This window comes from Lipotes vexillifer, unplaced genomic scaffold (assembly GCF_000442215.2).
Source record: "Lipotes vexillifer unplaced genomic scaffold, Lipotes_vexillifer_v1.1 scaffold384, whole genome shotgun sequence".
NCBI classification, from domain to species: Eukaryota; Metazoa; Chordata; class Mammalia; order Artiodactyla; family Lipotidae; genus Lipotes; species Lipotes vexillifer.
In genome coordinates, this window is record NW_006793498.1 from 4,078,017 (window position 1) to 4,098,808 (window position 20,792).

The window sequence follows — 20,792 nt, forward strand, 5'->3', positions numbered from 1 at the left end:
TGAGAAGTAACCTTCTCTCCACCAACACACCCCCAGTTCCTTTAATAAATGGACGCTTTTTTTGTTTTTTTGCTGTACGCGGGCTTCTCACCGCTGTGGCCTCTCCCGTTGCGGAGCACAGGCCCCGGACGCGCAGTCTCAGCGGCCATGGCTCACGGGCCCAGCCGCTCCGCGGCATGTGGGATCCTCCCAGACCGGGGCACGAACCCACATCCCCTGCATCGGCAGGCGGACTCTCAACCACTGCGCCACCAGGGAAGCCCTAAATGGACCCTTTTTAAAAAATAAGGTTGACTATTCTTTCTTCCTTGTAAGGTAACAGCAGAAGAGAATTTAAAGATACGGGGTTGTGGAAATACAAATTTGTTTTTATTGTGACTTCAATAATACTAAATTTCAGCACAACTATTTGTGCTGATAGTACTCAGGAAACTGGCAGTTTTGCAAATAAAGAAAAATTATCTGTCACCTAATGAAGCATTAAGATGCTTCAAAATGTCTTTCCACAATAATCATCTTGCCAAAAGAATCCACACAGTACAAGTAAAACCGGGGAAATCGGAATAACGTTGGTGGAGGGTAACACTGTCAATATCCTACTTGTGACACATGTTATTGTTCTGCAAGATGATACCATTGGGAGAAATCGGGTAAAGGTACACAGGATCGCTCTGTATTATTTCTCACAACTGCATGTGAATCTACAAGTTATCTTTAATTTCAATTAAAAACTTTTTTTAAAGAATCCACACACATAACAGACCCATGAGGACAAAAAGTAGGAAGCAAAAATCTTTATTTTTAAAAAAATTCACATTTATTAAAAACAGCAAATTCTAGCCAAATAATATAAAGCATTTTAAATTAATTATTTGAAAGTATGTACACTCTTTGTATAAGTAAACACTTGAAACTGTACAGATTTAAACAGTCATTTAGCAAACAAGTTGGATCCCTATCACCTACTCAGCACTTCTGTAAGGTGTTTGTTTCAGAAATAAAAGACTCAAAACACAAGAACGAGTGTCATCAAATATTTTTATCCTTAAGAACACACTCTGCTCTGTACATCAAATTAAATCAGTCAAGTATTGTACAATAATCATGCCCTCATTTCTTTGGAAAGGCTATTTAAAAATCAAATGTACATATAATATACAAAACTGGATTATACTTAGTATAGCATTATCTAATGATATAATAGATCATGGGGTATCCTTGTTACCCAAAGGAAATTTGATTAAGTTCATGTACTTGGGAAAAGTATTTATTTTACCAAAGGAAAACTGGGCAGTGTTTGAATGTTCCATATGAAGAAAGGGAGAGCTCTATCAAGTAACATCCATCACCGAGTTAAACTGAGCTGAAAAACAAGTGACCTGTTTAAAATGACAGACATCAGGATATGTAACCTATCTACACATGGCGGGAGTCTGCTTGAAGCGGTTGAGAAATGCTACAGTCTCACAGAATGAGGTCTGCTGGCTACATTCCAGAACCTGTCAGCATTCCATCTCTAAACTAGTGTCTGAATAACTCAAAATCCATCGTGAACCAAAGAGCAGGTTACATTTACTATAACATCAGAGGCAAAACCAATCCAATCAGGAAACACATTTGTAGGAAAACTCAGAGATGCGCATAATTTTTTTGATGATCGCTGCTATCGTGTGGTTGATTTTAAGGGATGGGTGGTCTTCGTCATCCTCGTCTCTGTGAGTGAAATGTATCCTGCTGTCGCAGGGTACAGATCCACAAGGCAGGCTCGCGGCACAGCCACCATGAAGGTACAGGACGTGAAAATGTTCACTTTTCAAAGAACTACGGAAGCGGAAGGCAGTGTGCAGAAAGCTGGTAACCCTGACCTTCGTGCACGAGATACACTATTCACCAGGCTTCCCCTCCTCCTTTACGTGCCGGATCGAAGACGCCAAAATTGGTTCTTCCGCCTCACAGACACTGCCTACTGTACCATGAAGATTCTCATGAAAGATACGGCACGTTACCTACCATGAGGAAGCTGCAGCTACCTGCCTACTTTTGAACGCTCTGCACCTAAGCAATTCATGGAGTACAGATCCAGGGACCTCACACCTTGAAACCACCTCACATCAAGCGCACAGAAAGATACCACACTGAACTCCCAGGAGAGCAGAACATGTTCTCAGAAGCACCCGATCTATCCCAAACTAAACTTCAAAGTGACAGGAGAAACGTTACGTTAAATAGGGTGTAGAAATAACATTTCTGGAAGTAAAGAAATAGTCACTGTGGAATGCTCAGTGGTTAAAAGGATTGCAGTGTTTCACGCTTCAACAAACCTTTCTCTTAGAAGCTTTCTAATGAGCTGTATTTCTGTAAAGTTCTCTGCACTATTTATCGTAATCTATTTTCATTGCACATTTTTCTTAAGAACCATTTCACTGCGTGCCCACCATAGCTTCCTCTTAAAACCTTACACTGCTTGTGACCATTTAAATGAGGCAGTAATCAGCGCTCATAGATTATAGCTTATCTTTGGCATTTTGATGTTTTCAAAAGAGAAACACAAATCACGTCACACTTTGCTTCCACTTCATTCTGCGGTCAGCCCTGAGCAGCCCTGTGGTTCTCAGGAAGCCCCTCGCACAATTCCCCGGTGTCCTGCAGGCCGTGGGACTTGGCAGCCAGCTCCTGCCGGACCGGCCATTTACGCACACAGCCCGACAGGCCTGGTTATTTAGAAACTGACAGTAGGAGGTTCAGCTGAAAAGCAAAGAGAAAGGCCTTGTTAGTTCTGCTGTGGAATACCATACTCAAGATAAGTTGTTTAGATCCTCAAAAAAGAACGAGAGGAAATGTCTGACTTTTAAGAGACCAGTAAACACGGCTGTAAGGTATAAACTGGACCTGCGGTGCTGATTCCGGAAGCAGCCCCAGGTGCTGCGCATCGTCGGGGCCTGTGGGGAGGTATCACCGAACCTGGGCCCTCAATTCATTAAGAATCCAATCAGGAAGACAGAAAAGAACTACATACCAACACTAACGAGAGACAGAAATGGCTCTAAATAACCAACTTCACCTGCCTCTATGCAGAGTGCGTTTCACGGAGAGTTGTAAGTAAACTGAACTCTTTAAATGACTCTTGACTGCACAAGAATAGGCACGGCAGGGGAGCTTCACCTCATATGCTAACCCGCACCGGGAGCCCCCTGTCCGCTCTGTAAAGGAGCGCGAGACCCAGAGCCAGCCCGTGGAAAACCAGAGAAATCGCCACTACGACAGGAGGGGCTGGCAGCACGCGCTCTGCAAATCTGTCACCCTGGCCTGGAGAGACTTGCGGCTAGATGAGCCTGGCAGTGCGCCCTTCTATATAGTAGGGTTTTGGTAATCAAAATAATCATCCCCTAATCTCGTCTATAAATGTGTACTTCCAGTGAGAGGGGCACAAAATCACCTCTGTGTTTTTCCTGCCAAAAATACAAAACCTGAATCTAATCATGAGGAAACAGACAACACCAAACATTCTACAAAATAACTGGCCCGACAAGGTCAAGAAAGCCCAAAAGGGCTGTGGAACTGCTCCAGGTTTAAAGAAACTAAAGGGATGTGACACCTGAAAGCAACACTTGGACTGGATCCTGGACTGGGGAAAATAACTTGAATATGGATGGGGGATTAGGTAATAGTATCAATGTTACATTTCCTGTTTTGATCATTGTGCAGCGTGTAGGGTAAGAGAATTCCTTGTTCTGGTTCCTACTCTTATGAGCCTGTGGCCAAGTGACTCAGTCAGCAGTCAGTATTATCAGCTGTTGTTATTAACTAGAAAATGTTAACAGTTCTGAAAGAGGAACAAGGAACAGTGAGCATGATGGTCTCTATTAGTGTTTTTCTTTTCTTTTTTTTTTTTTTCAATTTTATTTCTGGCTGCCCTGGGTCTTCGTTGCTGTACACGGGCTTTCTCTAGTTGCGGCCAGCGGGGGCTACTCTTCGTTGCGGTGCCTGGGCTTCTCATTGCGGTGGCTTCTCTTGTTGCGGAGCACGGGCTCTAGCCACGTGGGCTTCAGTAGCTGTGGCACGCGGGCTCAGTAGTTGTGGCTCTCGGGCTCTAGAGCGCAGGCTCAATAGTTGTGGCGCACGGGATTAGCTGCTCCGCGGCACGTGGGATCTTCCTGGAACAGGGCTCGAACCCGTGTCCCCCGCATTGGCAGGCGGATTCTTAACCACTGCACCACCAGGGAAGTCCCTCTATTAGTGTTTTTCAAACTCTCGGCTGCAAGCCATTGGTAGGTCATGAAAATAATTTAGTGGTTCATCAACAGGAGAAAGAAGCAAAGCAAAGCAACTGAGCTGCACATAGTGTGTGTGATCATTATAAAACTTTTAAGTTACAGACACACGTACACATGCTAAGCCACACATCTCACTGGCAGGAGTCAAGCGGGAGCCCAGTAACTCTGCATGTTCTCAGCCAGACCCCTGCCTCTGCTCCATCAGAGCTGCTCTCCTCACACCTTTATCCACGCTTACGTCACCCACCACAGGAAGCCCAGGCCTCCCAAGTCATTCGTCTACTACCTCAAGGCTCTCTTCCCACCTCATGGCCCACCCCTCTGAAGTCCTGAAGCCCTGCCCCCCACCCCTTCGCCAGGACAAGCTTCCCCTGCCGCCTTCTGCAGTGACGGGCGTTTCTCATCCACATGCCTGGAACCACTGGGCCTGGAGGCGGGATCAGAGTCCCCTCTGTTCCTCACTGCCATTTCCAGACCATTCTCCTTCCCTCTCCCAGACCTTCCCCCAGCTTTGGTTTTCATCGTATCAGACCATGCCACGCTTCACTCCTCCATCTATGACCCCTCCGCCATCACACAGCCCTGCACTTCTTGCAGACCTCAGAGCGCTATCACTCTTTACGCCTGTAGGACTTCTTGGCGGTTTCAGCATCCAGATAGCTCAGGCTCCCAGGCTTAGCCTCGGCTCCTATCCTCCAGCGACCTCATCTTCCACCAACCACGTCAGCTACTCAGGCCGCGGGCACATCCCAGCCCCATCACTACCTCTAACTGCAACCCCTCTGCAGTCACATCGTCAAGCAGCTCACTCTTTGATCGCCACAACCCATCTTCCCAGCTCAGCTTCCCTCTCACATTCCAACGCCAATGACCTCTGACTCGACCAGGACCTGGAACCCACGGTCCCTCCTCACTCCCTTCCCTCAGCTCCCTCGCTTGAGTTCCACGGCAATCACTACAGCCACTCCCTTCTTTAACTCTTCCGCCCTCACCCGCCCCTGCCTTGTCCCTCCTGGCAAAAGCACAGCCCTGACACAACCCTCCAGCAACTCCACGTCTACACTCGTGCGACTGACGATGACTGGAGAAAAAAAAACATGAGACAACTATGCTGAATGCTTTTTCTTGGATTCATAACCAGCCACTGAACTCAACCGAACCTTCCTGAGGAATCTTCAGCACCTCCTCCCTTTCAGTGGTGACCCTGCTTCCTGCTCCCCCCACAAATGCAAAGCAGTCAGAGGAGAGCTTCCGCGAGCGCCCATCACGCGTGCCAGCTCCCTGCATGTGCGCCCACAAGCTCGGCCTTCGCTCCTCTCTCCACGCTGAACCCTGCAGGCCCCTGACAAAGGCCCCACTCTCCAACTGCCCCTGCGGTCACATCCCCCCTTCTCTTCTCAAGGACATTTTCCCAGCAGCAATTTTTCCCTCTCTTTAGATCTTCCCCACGAATATACAAACATACATTTCCCCTATCTTTAAAAAAAAAAAAAAGGATGGATGGATAATCCAATAACAAATAAAAATAGCTATCTAAACAGGGAGAGAGAGAAAAGGCTGGAGGGACTGGAAAGGGAAGCAAGACTTCTCCAAATTTACCTTGTTCCATAATTCTGACTTGGGAATCATGTAAACATTTTACATAAAAACAAAATTAAATCAAAACGAGGGGAAAAAATCTCTAAATATTGAAAATACACTAACTACACGTCAAGCTAGTGGTATAATCACATAGAATATAATTGCTTCAAATGACTTATAAAAAAGTATCCTGACTGGGGCGTCCCTGGTGGCGCAGTGGTTAAGAATCCGCCTGCCGATGCAGGAACCACAGGTTCGAGCCCTGGTCCGGGAAGATCCCACATGCCGCGGAGCAACTAAGCCCGTGCACCACAACTACTGAGCCTGCGCTCTAGAGCCCGCGAGCCACAACTACTGAAGCCCGTGCTCCTAGAGCCCGTGCTCCGCAACAAGAGAAGCCACTGCAAGGGGAAGCCCGTGCACCGCAACGAAGAGTAGCCCCCGCTCGCCACAACTAGAGAAAGCCCACGCGCAGCAATGAAGACCCAACGCAGCCAAAAATTAATTAATTAATTTATTTATTTATAAAAAAAGAAGTATCCTGACTGTCTACAACCCTAGAACTACAGAGAAATCATTTTAAAATGTGACCCATAGAGCCATACAAAGAAATTCATACAGCTGTAAGAAAGAATGACGTTCTGATACAAGCCACAACATGAATGAACCTTAAAAACATTATGCTGAGAGAAAGAAGCCAGTCATGAAAGGCCATGTACTGTACGATTCCATTTAATGCACTGTCCAGAATAGGCAAATCCACAGAGACAAAGGTAGATTAGTAGAAGAGGGGGGAATGAAGAATCTGCCGACAGGTAGGGGTTTCTTTGTTGGGGGGATGAAAGTGTTCTGCAATTAGATAGTGGTGACGGTTCCAGGACTTACTGAATATACTAAAAACCACTGAATTGCCTACTTTAAAAGGGTGAATTTTATGGTATCTGAATTATATCACAATTTAAAAATGACCCCATTTCTTCTCCAGCTACCACCCCATCTTTTCTCTCCCCGTGAAGTAAAACTCCTCAAAAGACTTACCACACACACTGCCTCCAGTCTCTCTCCCCGCGGGCTCCACCCACAGCAATCGGGCTCTCGCTAACCTTTCCACTCTCACCCCCGTCTCTCTCTCTAGTCCTTACCCTACGAAACTCCTCAACGAAACTTAAAACCAGAAATAAAATACCCTCCATAGCACCAACCTACTTCTACTCAATAAAAGCCTGCTGACTGAATTGAGTAAATGAATGATAATAAACACAGACTGAGCTCTCTATTTAGTTTTTTTAATTTAGGAAGAAGAGAGAAAACAGAAACACTTCTAACATCTATTCTAATCCCTAAAACACTTTGTTTCATCTAAAACATGGGCATCCTATCATACATACTGCAAACAAAATTATTCAGCAATCTAAATACCACTATTTGAGTCTCCCACAAACAGTTCATTCATCTTAAACACAGCGACCTTCAATACCAGAAAGCACTGAATAGCAACTGAAAATTCTGCCGCCATCACTAAATATGCGAGAGAGCAATTCAGAGCTTAACTCTTGCTCATCAGAACAAAACAACGTACAATTTTTAAAATTACAACTAAAACACAGTTACTCAAAGACATTATCTACTCAAGTAAAATAACTAAAAGGTTATAAAAGTAACAAGGATCTTCAGACTTTGGATTACCTGTTCCATAGAAGGACAAGCAATGATCTGGATATCTTCAGGGCTGAACTCTTCCTTTAACAAGACATGGAACTTCTGGAAGACTTGCTGAATATTATTCTTAGAAACAAGAAGAGGCAATCATATTACATGAGTCACTGAAAACATATTCAGTCTTCTTAAATGTGAATAACTAAGAAAGTTAAATCTTACTATGTGCCAAAACAAGTGGAGGAAATGTATCTTCTAGGGCATTACCAAAGACGTTCAATTTGCATTAATATTTCACATGCAAGCACTGCCTGTCTAAGACTTATCAGATAATACTTACTGGAAAAACTAAACTCTAGCAAGCCTTGTCCCCCGCGGAGAACAGTAACAGTCTTCTGCAGCAATTTCTTCCGCAGGAGATAATAAAGTTCCCAAACACATAAAATGCACTTTAAAAATCAACCAACGCCTTGGGTAAAGATGTGAGCTCAACACAGAGCTGGAAGCTATGAGTACTAAATTTGCTCTGACATTTAATCCCTCCGTGGCCGCTGCAAGCCATTTATTTCTGCTACTCACCAGTAAAATGGGACATAATTCCTGAAGTGCTGTTCTTTCACAAGTGCTGGGCCCCATCTCATGTGAGGGTCTGATTACTTATTTATTCATTTACTGATTTCTACTTTTAGGTAGAAATTACCCTTGTGCCACAGGTAACCATAAGGAAATTAAGACAAAATGAGGGCTGGGGGCGAGGTCGGGGAGATATAATCAGACAGATGCACGCTTTGTAAGTCTTTCAAGAATCACAGTGCTTTTTAGTCAACTGTACTAGAATAGCAGACCAACATTTCAAAACGTTTACAGGAAGAGGAAAATGGTACACAAGGCAAGAATACTCCAAGAGATGGGCCAACATTCAAAGAGACGATCACGACACTCACCCTAACTGGCTTAAACAGGACGAACTCAGTATCTTTATTGGATAGGTACAATGACATACTTCTCAACGTCAGGGGCAGCTTTGCTTTTATTGTCTTGTAGGCACTTGCCACAAGGTCACTGACTTTTGCTGGAAAGAAATTAACCTCCTTAGTATCACAAATAAAAACAGAAGAAACATTTCCATTTTAATTCAGAGGGGAATAAAAGGAGAGAAAAATAGCAAAGACTCTTTACTTCCCCAAAGAATTTCTTTCACTTTTCTTATTTATTTATCAAGTTTAATCACAAGCCCTATAAACATTCATTAAGTACCTACTGTATACAAAATTCTAACCCCGTGGGCTAAACAGCAAAAGAATCCCCCCCACACACCCCGCCATGGCTCAGGACATTCATAGGGATAGTAATATGGTGCCTTGGAATTTGGAGATAAGGCGTAAGGTAAAATAAAAGGTCATTTGCAGAGAAGCACTAGTGAGAATTACTTCATGCTTACTCATTCGCAGAGCTGACTCACAGTAAGAGATGCTCTCTGTCTTATGAGATCATTCAGAAAATACCCACACATATTTAATGGGAACTAAAAATCCATTTGCTACGTTCTTATATTGCATTATCAGAAAAGGAAAAGAATTCCAGAAAACTGTAACTGAAATAATTAGTAGCCCAGGTGTAGTGCAGTGGAAAGGAAGAGCTATAATCTGTATGGCGCATCTAAAAGAGAAAATCACCTAGAAAGCTATACAAGAAAAGACTGATTAGTAATTTCAAAGATGCTTGACCTCACTCATAATTAAAGAAACGCATATTAAAACAACTGAAATATTTCAGATGGGTAAAAATTACCAAGGTTGTGAATATCCACACTTGGCAGGGGTGTGGGGAAACAGGCACCCTCATCCACTGTTAACGGGAGTGTAAACTGTTCACCCTCTTGTAAGGGATATTAGGCAATGTCTAGCAAAACTGAAAATACACATACTCTTTCACTTAACATTTCTACTGCTAGAAATTTGCCTTATGGACATATTTACAAAATACCAAGATATGTGTGTTTATTAAAGAGTGTAAGGAAAAACAAACTAAAAATAAGTTAAATACCTATTAATAGAATTATTAAAGCAATTATGCTTTAGTGATATATTCTACACGTCCATTAAACAGAATGGGTAGAGCTGGATATGCTGGTATAGAAAGGGCTCCAAGATACAGAATAAGTGGTTTAAAAAAAAACAACAGTCAAGGGATATTTTGTAAGCAGATAGGGTAAGAGGCCCCTGAAGAAGGAGAACCAGGACTGGCTTTCTTAAGGTAAGAGAAGCCATGTTGGCCTAAACCATTCTGTGATCTCAGCCTGGCCACAATGCTTATCCTTTAACAGGTCTCAGTAACTGATGACCTTAAGGGAAGTGAGGGAATGCAGGAACACAGGAAAAGCAATAAGAAACAATAGGTCGGTAATGAAACAGCCCTAGCCCCTCCTCAAGGGATACAGAGAACAATCGGATGCACGTCTTTGAGCTCTGCAGGAACTAAGGCCCCCATTCGGGTGGAGGATGGAATGATGCTGTTGACCCCCCTGACTTCAATTAACTAAAGCTTGGATTCTGTCAACCTTTGCCCCAGTTCAGTGCTGAATTCTCCTCTCTTCAAGCCCCTTCATGAATACATGTACCCTTAGCTTAAATTTCCCCAATTTTGCCATTCGGGGAGACACTGCTTTGGGAAAGACCCCCGGTGTCCTCCTTCCTCGCTGCAAGTAATAAATCCTTCCTTCTCCCACTCTTTGCCTTGGTTGTGTCTTTTGGCTCAATACCCACCAAGAGGCAAACCCGTTTTTTCAGGTAACGATAGTATAATCTTATTTGTATAACACGTTTCAAGTCCATATATGCTAGAATACACATAATTTTGGGAAATCAGCCATTAATAGTGGTTACCTTTGAGAGAACTAGTTGAGAGGTGGAGAATAGAATTCTCATTTTATACCTTTCCACAGTTCAAATTTTATACCATGTTAAAAAAATTTTTTTAATTGAGGAGGGTTGTATAAGAGCAGGGTGAGAAACTGCCAACGCTCTAAGAAGAAAGAACAAACAATCCAAGAATTCCTTATTTTTCATAAACAGATGAAAGCTCCTTTAAGACAATTAATTCCATAGGCTCTGGTCCTATGGTCACTAACACACTTCAGGGATCACTTGTCAGTCTTCAGAGCCCAGTTTTATGTGGAGCCTTGTAAATAAAGTATCCTAATTCTTAAAAAGGTATATTTCCCAGAGTAATTAACAAATTGGCATCCTAACTATAACTCAATCTCATGAGTTTAGCATGGAATGACCCCAAGAAGGTGATCAAGTCTGCATGAACCACTAACCCCGGGTTCTGGGGGCCCAAGAGAAGTTTCTAGACTGTCCCTGGTGCTCCCACACCAAAGACTTGAAAATCTTCGACATTTAAGTGTGGGCTTCTCGTATTACAGATCAAGAAAAAGCAACTCCATAGCTCCTTGAGGCTAAATGAGACGGAAGATACAACTAGGTAAACTGAAGTGTCACTGCTCCATTTGCCAGGATCCCCTCACTTAGAAAGAAACAAAATGTCTTAAACGACAAAACATCAAGCCCTATTTCATCTAGTCCTTCTGTCGGTTTCCTTTCATCTACTCCAGCTTTACTAATGACAATTCTAGTAATACTTAAGAGCACAATATACCTAACACTGGGAGATCTATTAGGACTCCACTTGAGAAAATGACAGCGCCTATTTTGAGCAGAAGAGAATCTTCCCAAAGGGGAAAGAAAATACATTAACTATGCATCAAGCCCCTGGGCTTAGCTGTACTACCTATACTTATGACAATTTGGTGGTTTCTACCTATTTTAAGAAAAATTTATTGCACCCAAGAGTTTCATTGACACTAACGTTCAAAATAAAATCAGGTCCTATTTCTAAATAAGCTCTGTAAATGACAAACCTTGAGCCAATAGCCCAATTAATCCAAAGATGATCAGAATTCCTTCTAGAATCAGTGCTGAGTTACAGCCTGACAAGCCTGCTCCTGACCCTGAGGGGTCAGAACAAGTGGTTACCACCAGGCTCACTATGGTTAGAATTTCCAGTATTGTCAGTAAAAGACTCTGGTTTTCTTTCTCTTGACAGAATATACTACCGCATGAAGGATGCTCTCTGTCCTTTAGTAAGATGGCCAAGATTTCAATCTCATATACAACACAAAGGTTTAAAATAATAAAGCCAGTATAATATTCACTGTCTCCATCACAGTAAACAAAAGGCCTACAGCATGTCACAAAGTTCATGTGCAAGATAAAGCAAATCAATGCAAACCTATATTGACATCATCAAAGTTCACATGACAAATTTTTGAAATAAAATCCTGCCTTCCATTCAGATACCAGGGATAATTCTCTACGCTTACAAATCTTCCTATAGGAGACACACAGCTACTCTAACAACTCCTTTGCTCTACCTCAACTTCAAGTTAACCTGAGGCACTAATAAAAATAACTGAAAATTTTAGAATGGCCTCAATTCTTTTTCCCAAAAGAAATAAATACCTGACAGACATGCATTCTTTCCTTATGGGAAACCAATCACGTTAAAAACCTAATTCCAGTTTGGGGTGCCTGTAGAGTCAATTTTTTATGGATGCTAAACCAGAATCATTCTTTGGATCTCTCTCACTATGAGCAAAAAGCTTCCTACCAACTTGGACACAGCTCACCCATAATTAAAACACTCATTCTTTCGGCATCTTGCCCTTCTTAGTTTCAAAGGATCTCTAACACAATATGGGCCAGGGAATGGCCAGAAGTATCAGTCTAACAAAATGATTTATTCTGGTTTAATGACAACTTAAAATGTCACAACATGGACCAAAAATAACCCACAAAACTAGTCGTGATTTTCAATGTCTAATGTTAAAGAGGGGAAAAAACACCTTCTAGCACAAAAAAATTTACATTTAGGAAAGAGTTAAGACTGGAAACATCTCCAGCACTTCTGCCAATCAATGATAGAGCCTGCCAACTCCTAAATGACACCACATCTTTATGATTTTTTTCAAACACTCTAAAACATTAAAGAGGATGTAACTTGCTTAAAATGTAAGGATGTAACTTGCTTAAAATGTAATGTCCAACATTTCTTCATATAATACTTGGAAACATTAATTCTCCATTAATTTCATACTTTAAACACAGTATTTTCACTCTAAGACAATGAAAATCAAGTGTACAGAAACCATCACACTCAAAGCGTTTCCATCTAAGCCATATTTTATTTTTAACTGTGTGTGTGTGTATGTATATGTATGTATTTATGTATATGTGTGTGTGTGTGTGTGTGTGTGTGTGTGTGTGTGTGTGTGTTTTAATTCTTCCTTTCTTGGGATGCTTGTTGAAATGCAAGTCGTGCTGGCTCAGTTAAGACCTGCCAGCTCCAAAATGAACCTTACATTAACCTAAACCACAGCAGGAGTAGGAAACCAACTTCAAGCTGTTGGAGCAGGACTATATAAATGCAAATTAACTGACATCCTAAAAAAAGAAATCCCAAACAGTGAAACGTGGGTACCTGGTTGAGCCCAAGGCTGCTGAGAGAGAGTATACTTGGGTCCTCCCTGACTGGCCATTGTGTTTAGTGCTGAAACCTAGTAGAGGGGACAAAAGGAAACACGTTTCATTTCACTGATGACAAATTAAACTAGTTCTGCTCTCAAAAGATACACCATTTGAATGTATGAAAGCATAATGATAATCAAATGTGCAGCCCTAAAAGAAAATGCATAACTCATAGTCCTTTACAACGAATAAAATATTTTAGCAAAACCTTCTCCTGTGATTTCAAGGCATACACTGTTTTGCAAAAAGAAAACCATACCAATGTCCTGAGGCATTCAGCCTGAAACATTTCAGGGTAGGAAGACAAAAATGAAGACGGAGAGAAACGTCAACACAAAACAGGCCTCTCCTTCAGTGGACTGTTAGGTTAACATTAAATTACTATCGTATGTTATTAGAAAAGTGTCACAGCAGTTGGACAAAATCTCCTTTATATACCTAGAGGGTCCTTTTCTTCGTCACAGGCAGAGAGAATGTTATTTTTAAAAAAAAGATTTTCAGATAGCATCAAAAAGCACATTTGACTAGCCAGTGTTCTAGGTACAAGAAGTGGATGCCCACCCTCTATTCACCTCTCTTTTCATTTCTCAGCATCAGTACAGAGAAGCAAAACCATACATTTAGCTTTCGGACAAGAATGCTCTTAAGATAGCAAATTATGGTGCGGCTAGGCTGTAGCTAGGGAGGGTGAAGGACAGAAATGCACAAAACATCTGTAAAAAATGGACTGCTAGGTGCCAACGGTCCAGGCCATAACCTTGGCCTCAGCAGATAGTCTCATTAGAAAAACCTGAACACCAACTTTTTAGACTTCTCATAAAGAAGGCCACACAAATATTTAGGCAGAGGATGGGCACAGACAGGATATAATGTTAACTCAGGCCTCTCCAGCCCTCTCTCTATTTCTACCAAGTTCATATTCCTGGACCACTCTAGGCCTCTGCTCATGTTGCCATGTATACAAAATCACCCCTTTCCACTGTCACTCAATTCCTCTCTATGTCTTTATTTTTTATTGTGAGATGCAGCATTTAAAAGTGAGTCATACATACGATTATAGGTTAGACAATGCTAAAGAAAAACATGTTCATGTTTAGTGTATATTATCCCAAATATTTCCCAACGTAAATATATAAACATACTAATGTGTCTGTCTACATTTACAAAAGTAGGAACACAGTGCTCTAAAAACTTTTTCCTCCACTTAAATCTAAATCCTGGACATTTTTCTGTATCTAATTGTTATGCTTTAATAGTAATGGCTGGCTGTTATGCCACTGATTGTTCCAGAATTTAACCAATTTCATAAAGACATATATTGTATATAACTATTTTTATACTAAAAGCAAATACAAACTTGTATACTCATCTCTATTTACTACCTAGATAATATACTTATCTTTAAGTTAAACCTCAAGGAGCATTTTCTTCAAAAGTTTTTCCCAATTAGCCGCATCTTTTTTAAAACCCTACAGGATGAAGACAGTCCCACTGTCTCATAATGACATTGCTGTATACATCTTAATGTTTACATATTTTCCATCTTGATTTCCCATTAGGTTATAACTCCTTGTGAACAGAAATTAAATTTATAGGTCAAATTCTATTACACACACTATGCCGAGGAAAAAAAATTAATTTGTAGTGTTGCTGAGGAAATTAATAAGGCTTCAGAGGGAACATTAAGAATAACTTGCAATACTTTAGCAAACTGCTTGAGAGGAATACAAGTCTGAGTTTTTAGCATAAACTGGTCCCACGAGGGGAAACACTTTTAGCTTAGCTATAAACATGAAATTATACTTCCTTTAAAATGCTTTCATTCAGATTTTTTTTTGCAGTGAAGCAAAATCTTCACTGCAAATTTGTCACATTTTACTATAAAATAACACTTCTTCAAGCACTGACCAAGTATGTTTATATGTACAAAATCATCTTTTGGTCCCCATAATAACCTTAAGTAGGGAGGAGGGATGCAACAGCTATCTCCACTGTAGAGATTAGAAACTGAGGCTTGGAGAAGCTAAGTGACCACTAACATCCCAGTCAGGAGGTGCAGAGCTCAGCTTTCCTGCCTCGAAATGCTATGCTCTTTCTACTACACCCAAGACGATTCCAAGCCCTACTTAAGAATTTGTTTCAAGCAATATTCAGTACAATAAAATTCTAGGACATAAAAAAAGTATCGACAGTTTTTTAGTTTTAGAAAATGACCCAAATGCTTTGATATGAACCGCCACCCCCAACACTTAGAGAACAGTATTACACTCCCTAGGGCCATTCAAATACTGAGAGAAAAGATTATTTTTCAAGGAGCAAGAAACAAGGCAATAGTTCTTCTAGAACCATTTTCTTGTTCTCAAGAAATTTCATTATTTTATAAAATAAAATTTTATAATTTTATTGTTCTCAAGAAATTTCATTAACTGTACCAAAAAATCAGGAAGGATGTTTACACCAGACAGATTAAAATGCTGTAGAAATGTTTATCTCATGTATACAGGTCACACTGCAAAACTTTGGTTCTTAGTCTGTGAAATGGAGATGCTTACTTACTCCAGGTACTAGGCATGTAATGAGAGTTAATGAAAACAAAGCATCTCAAAAACGAGAGCCCGAGGAAGGAGCTACATAAACAAAAAAGCCAATTTTTTTTTTTTCACAACAGGTGAAAGGGGACCAGAATCACACCTGGAGTCTTCCGGCTCAAAAAACAAGTCTTCTGACAACCTAAGAACGTTCTCTATACACTCTCACAGCTTGTTTTATTAGGCAAACCTATATATATTTTAAAAATCAGTCCAAACTTAGAAACAAGCTGAGGACATTTTGTTGATGAAGCTTACATCCAAATAGTAAATACTGAGACCTACAAGCATACATCCAAATGAAAGATGAAATACTGTTTCCTTTCTGCATCTATGGATACTGCTTTTCTTGTGATCATTTATCAAGGTACAAGAAGTGACTGCCTTACAATGCCAATTATAATAAAAGGGGTATAAGATTCTGCACTTGCACAATTATCTTTAAAGAAAATTATTTTAAGGTTTTAAAATCATTTACTCTATCTCTGTTATTCAGAATACTAGTAACATTGACCCGGTGAAACGTGAAAAATGGTTGGTCCACAAACTCTAAGAAACAATGTCTTAAATGATCACGTATATCTGTATGAACTCTAGTGCTTACAATGCACGTGTGCGTGCTTGTGCGTGTGTGTGTGTATATACCTTTACCTCTGACCTACTCTATGCCAACAGGACAGGGGAAGAAACCTAAATTTGGAATAAGATAACATAAAAGGGATGCCGGGTCCTCTAAGCCATAGTATCTACTAAAGATTCTCACTGAACAGTAAGGAGCAGTGAGGGACCAGGGTTGTAAAAGGAAACATGAGGCAACTGGGAATAATCTGAGCAAGGTCAACATAGAGTGAGCAGATAGAGGCGGGTGAGGGAGAACGGCTTCTCAATGATGATCAGGCGCAGGGCCTTTCCCTCCCCCAGTCCCATACTGAGAGGAGTATAAAAAGAGGTGCATGAACAGCTATACAGGGGTCCCTGCTATAGGCGTGTACCATGTCCATGGAGGGCCATTACATAATTCAGACTTGGAATACATATTTTCTACATAAATCTCTAATTTTTAAAGAATGTTCGTAGTGTCCAGAATCTTCCAAATGCCCAGAGTTATACCAGATTTACCAAATTTATCCTAAGGTCAACTTGGACAACTACCATCAGTGAATCTTCATTCTCTTGACTTCTAGGAAAACTGTGCTTTTCTAGAAAAAAACCTTTAATGGCAGATTTCATAACAACCAACTTGCTTATATCAGAAGATTCGTTCTGCTGCTCTGTTATTGCAAAACATTCATCTACAGTATTTCCCACCAGTATTAATGTGGGTGCTCTCCCCAAAATACTACAATCTACAAACTAGTTTTCCATGAGGACAATTTCAGTAAAAACTATGATGACTGGTTTGTAACTTACAAAATATCCATACTTGCACCATTTCTTTTTAAATCAAAAAGCTGGGAGAAAACATTTACACCACCCTCCTTTTATATTTCTGTGGTGGGGAAAAAACACACACACACATTCCAAATACTTGATGAATGGGCTAAAAGCCACTAAACAAGTAATATACCTCAATGATAAATAATAGTTTAACATTTCTATATTTGCTTTTTTGGTATCATTTCTTACTTTCAAAAACTAAAATCTTTTGTCTTTATCACAGGACCCAGCAACAAGTTACCAATGTCTCCCCAGTTAAGACTTAGACAAGTAAATTTGAGAGAGAGGTCTGTCATATTTTTATTCCTTTTTAATGTCCTCTAGCACAAGTCTGGACAGACAGTAGAGGCTTAATAAGTGAAAGTTCACTTCAAGACTTCTTAAAGATCTTTATGAGGTAAGTCCTTAGTAACAACACTTAGGTTTTTTTAAAAAATGATTATGTTGGAACAGGAAAAGTCAAAACTGCCATGATCTGCTTTTTCCTTTGCTGGCATTTGCCAGTTGATGGATTCTAGCTAGGAGACAGAGAAATAGATTATTATAAATCCATATATCTGATAATTAACAATGCAATGATATAAAATCTTCAATTCTCAGTTAACTACGCAAAATGAAAGGGAAAAATAGCATGTAAAACAAAGAGGAAAATAAATCACCCATTTAAGTAACAGGAAACCCTGATAGACAGGACTGTGATTACTGCCATGCAGGTCCTAATCCAGGAAAAGTGAGAGTCCCAGACCACATGCAGGTCCCTACAATGTGGATAAAGAGAACAGAGCTAACCAGAGGTCTGCTATAACTAACTTTGCAATATGTGCACACTTTCTCTTAAAACTGAAAAACTCTGCAAGCATACCTAAAAGTCCAAACCAAAAAGCTTCCATAATAGGAAACACGGTGATTTTTTAGACAGAATCATTAAGACATGGGTTTACTGTCTCCTTTTTCTTTTTCTTTTTTTTAAAATAAATTTATTTATTTTATTTATTTATTTTTGGCTGTGTTGGATCTTTGCTGCTGTGTGCAGGCTTTCTCTACTTGCGGTGAGCGGGGGCTACTCTTTGTTGCGGTGTGCGGGTTTCTCATTGTGGTGGCTTCTCAGTGCAGAACATGGGCTCTAGGCGTGCGGGCTTCAGTAGTTGCAGCACACGGACTCAGTAGTTGTGGCGCACGGGCTTAGTTGCTCCGCGGCATGTGGGATCTTCCGGGACCAGGGATCGAACCCGTGTCCCTTGCATTGTCAGGCGGATTCTTAACCACTGCACCACCAGGGAAGCCCCTACTGTTTCCTTCCGCCAAGGTTTTCATAAGAGCGTAATTCAAAATGCAATCTAGGGGCTTCCCTGGTGGCGCAGTGGTTAAGAATCCGCCTGACAATGCAAGGGACACGGGTTCGATCCCTGGTCCCGGAAGATCCCACATGCCGCGGAGCAACTAAGCCCGTGCGCCACAACTACTGAACTTGCTCTCCAGAGCCCGTGAGCCACAACTACTGAGTCCGTGTGCTGCAATTACTGAAGCCCGTGCGCCTAGAGCCCATGCTCTGCAACGAGAAGCCACCGCAATGAGAAGCCCACGCACCGCAACGAAGAGTAGCCCCCGCTCACCACAACTAGAAAAAGCCTGCACGCAGCTCTGAAGACCCAACACAGCCAAACATTAATTAATTAATTAATTAATTAAATTAAAAATGGATTTCTATTAAAAAAACAAACAAAAAGAACAAAAACAAAATGCAATCTAGGGAAGAATTCACAATTTACAAATATGCACCAAGGTGTATACCTTTGTCAGGAACTCCTCCAGCTGCTCTACGAACAGCTTGGTCTGTTGCTGAATAAACTGCTCACAGGCTGATTTCAGATGACGGTCTACATCTTTTTTAGAGTCAAGATAATGTTCTCTTATCTCAGGAGTACCCTTAAAGAGAAGATGACAGTTTCCTCCTGTTTTTATGTGCCTAGAAATTACCAGACATGTAAAGAATATCGTTTATCTCCCACCACCAAGAAAACAGACTCCTTCTCACCTCCAACAAGAACTCTATCAAGGCATTGTTGCTATTCAGCCTAAAAAATCTTGGAACAGTCATAGGATTCAGGATTTTAAATGCTGCATCTGTGAAACAAAATTACTCATCCAGTGAACATGTACAGTTTCAACAAGAAGCCAAGTTCCTATTTCAGTGTGTAAACATACACGAGTTCTCTATTACCACAGGGCAAGAGGGGTTTCATTTCCACCAAGTCACCTCCATGAGTGGATAAGGTTAGTGCCAACAATGGCTGCAGCACTCACACATAACTATCTTCTAGAACTCAGAACTGCAAAATGACTATTAATCACAATTATTCATTTATAGAAAAAAAGAAAAAGGATAAATGGTAATCAATACCTTAAAATTTCACTGCTTTACTTTTATGATGCTAAATAGGTTTTTTAAGAAAGATTCATATACTTACCCAGCTTCTTTTGTTTAAGATCTGGCTGGCACAGAAATTTATTCATTTGAAGCAGAGAATAAACTAATGTGTCAGCCAGAAAAAAAACACCAAAAGGACATATTTACCCCTTAACCTCCAGACTAATTAGAATCTATGCAAAGTACTAACAGGTCTCATTGATGTTCAAATGCAATAAGGTATAATGTTAGTCATGAGAGGTTAGAGGCTTAAAGGTAAAGATAGCAAGTATTATTAAGTGATAGTCAGAAAAGACCATTTCTTTGCTTTGCCTTGGCAGGCTGGAGAAAGCAAAGCATGAAATGCTTCCAACCCTGGTTTTACAAGAACACAGCAGACTGTACTCCCTGCCTTCATCCTGATCTTACTGGGAAAACAAAAAACAAAAAACACACCTCTCTATCAGATTCAGAGTAAAGCTTTAGTAAATGACTCTTTGTGTCTGCTGTCTTTTCTGTAAGAAACCTGAACAATTGTAGGTGATCATATGGCAGGATTACATAACCTTCATAAGGTTTTAGAGAAAACATACTTTATACCAAAATTTGCCAAAATTTTAGAGTATTTCATGTTCTCACACCTCAGTGGATCTGTAGTAGAACGAAGCAGCAACAAATTATGAATTAGAAAAAATACGAAAGAAAATAGATGGGCCCTGCTTCATCCCATTACTTAAATAAAGTAAGGACTATCAACGACTGGCATTCCTCAAGGTTAAGGCACTATTTCCACACCTCACACTGAAAGGAAAGCAGGAAACCAACCAGAATGGTTGCATGATGGCAGCCTCCGATGAGAATAAACTAAAAAAATTATGCATTCTATAAAGGCAAAAGCCAGAAAATCTGGCTGCTGTTTAAAAACAAAATTACAAAGTATATGAATAACATACAGGCTTACTATCTAAATACTAGCAGAGGGCTTCCCTGGTGGCGCAGTGGTTGGGAATCCGCCTGCCAACGCAGGGGACACGGATTTGAGCCCTGGTCCGGGAAGATTCCACATGCCGCGGAGCAACTAAGCCCGTGCGCCACAACTACTGAGCCTGCGCTCTAGAGCCTGCCAGCCACACCTACTGAAGCCTACGTGCCTAGAGCCCATGCTCCGCAACAAGAGAAGCCACCGCGGTGAGAAAGCCGCACACCACAACAGAGAGTAGCCCCCGCTCGCCACAACTGGAGGAAGCCCGTGTGCAGCAAT

General features: G+C 41.1%; 1 protein-coding gene across 2 annotated transcripts in view; it reads right to left on the reverse strand.

Moving 5' to 3' along the window:
* Positions 1-2,556: 2,556 nt before the first annotated feature.
* The window catches only part of COG3 (component of oligomeric golgi complex 3), a 57,760-nt gene continuing 39,524 nt past the window's right edge, over positions 2,557-20,792 (reverse strand). Inside the window, exons 18-23 of one of the 2 annotated variants that reach the window (XM_007466457.1) lie at positions 19,160-19,248; positions 18,916-19,050; positions 13,053-13,128; positions 8,456-8,583; positions 7,542-7,640; positions 2,557-2,745 (exon numbers count right to left, since the gene is read on the reverse strand). In XM_007466457.1, coding sequence (XP_007466519.1) covers positions 2,716-2,745; positions 7,542-7,640; positions 8,456-8,583; positions 13,053-13,128; positions 18,916-19,050; positions 19,160-19,248 — 557 coding nt within the window. In that variant the 3' untranslated portion in view covers positions 2,557-2,715. The remainder of the gene's footprint in view (positions 2,746-7,541; positions 7,641-8,455; positions 8,584-13,052; positions 13,129-18,915; positions 19,051-19,159; positions 19,249-20,792) is intronic. The other variant, XM_007466456.1, reaches the window with a different exon arrangement.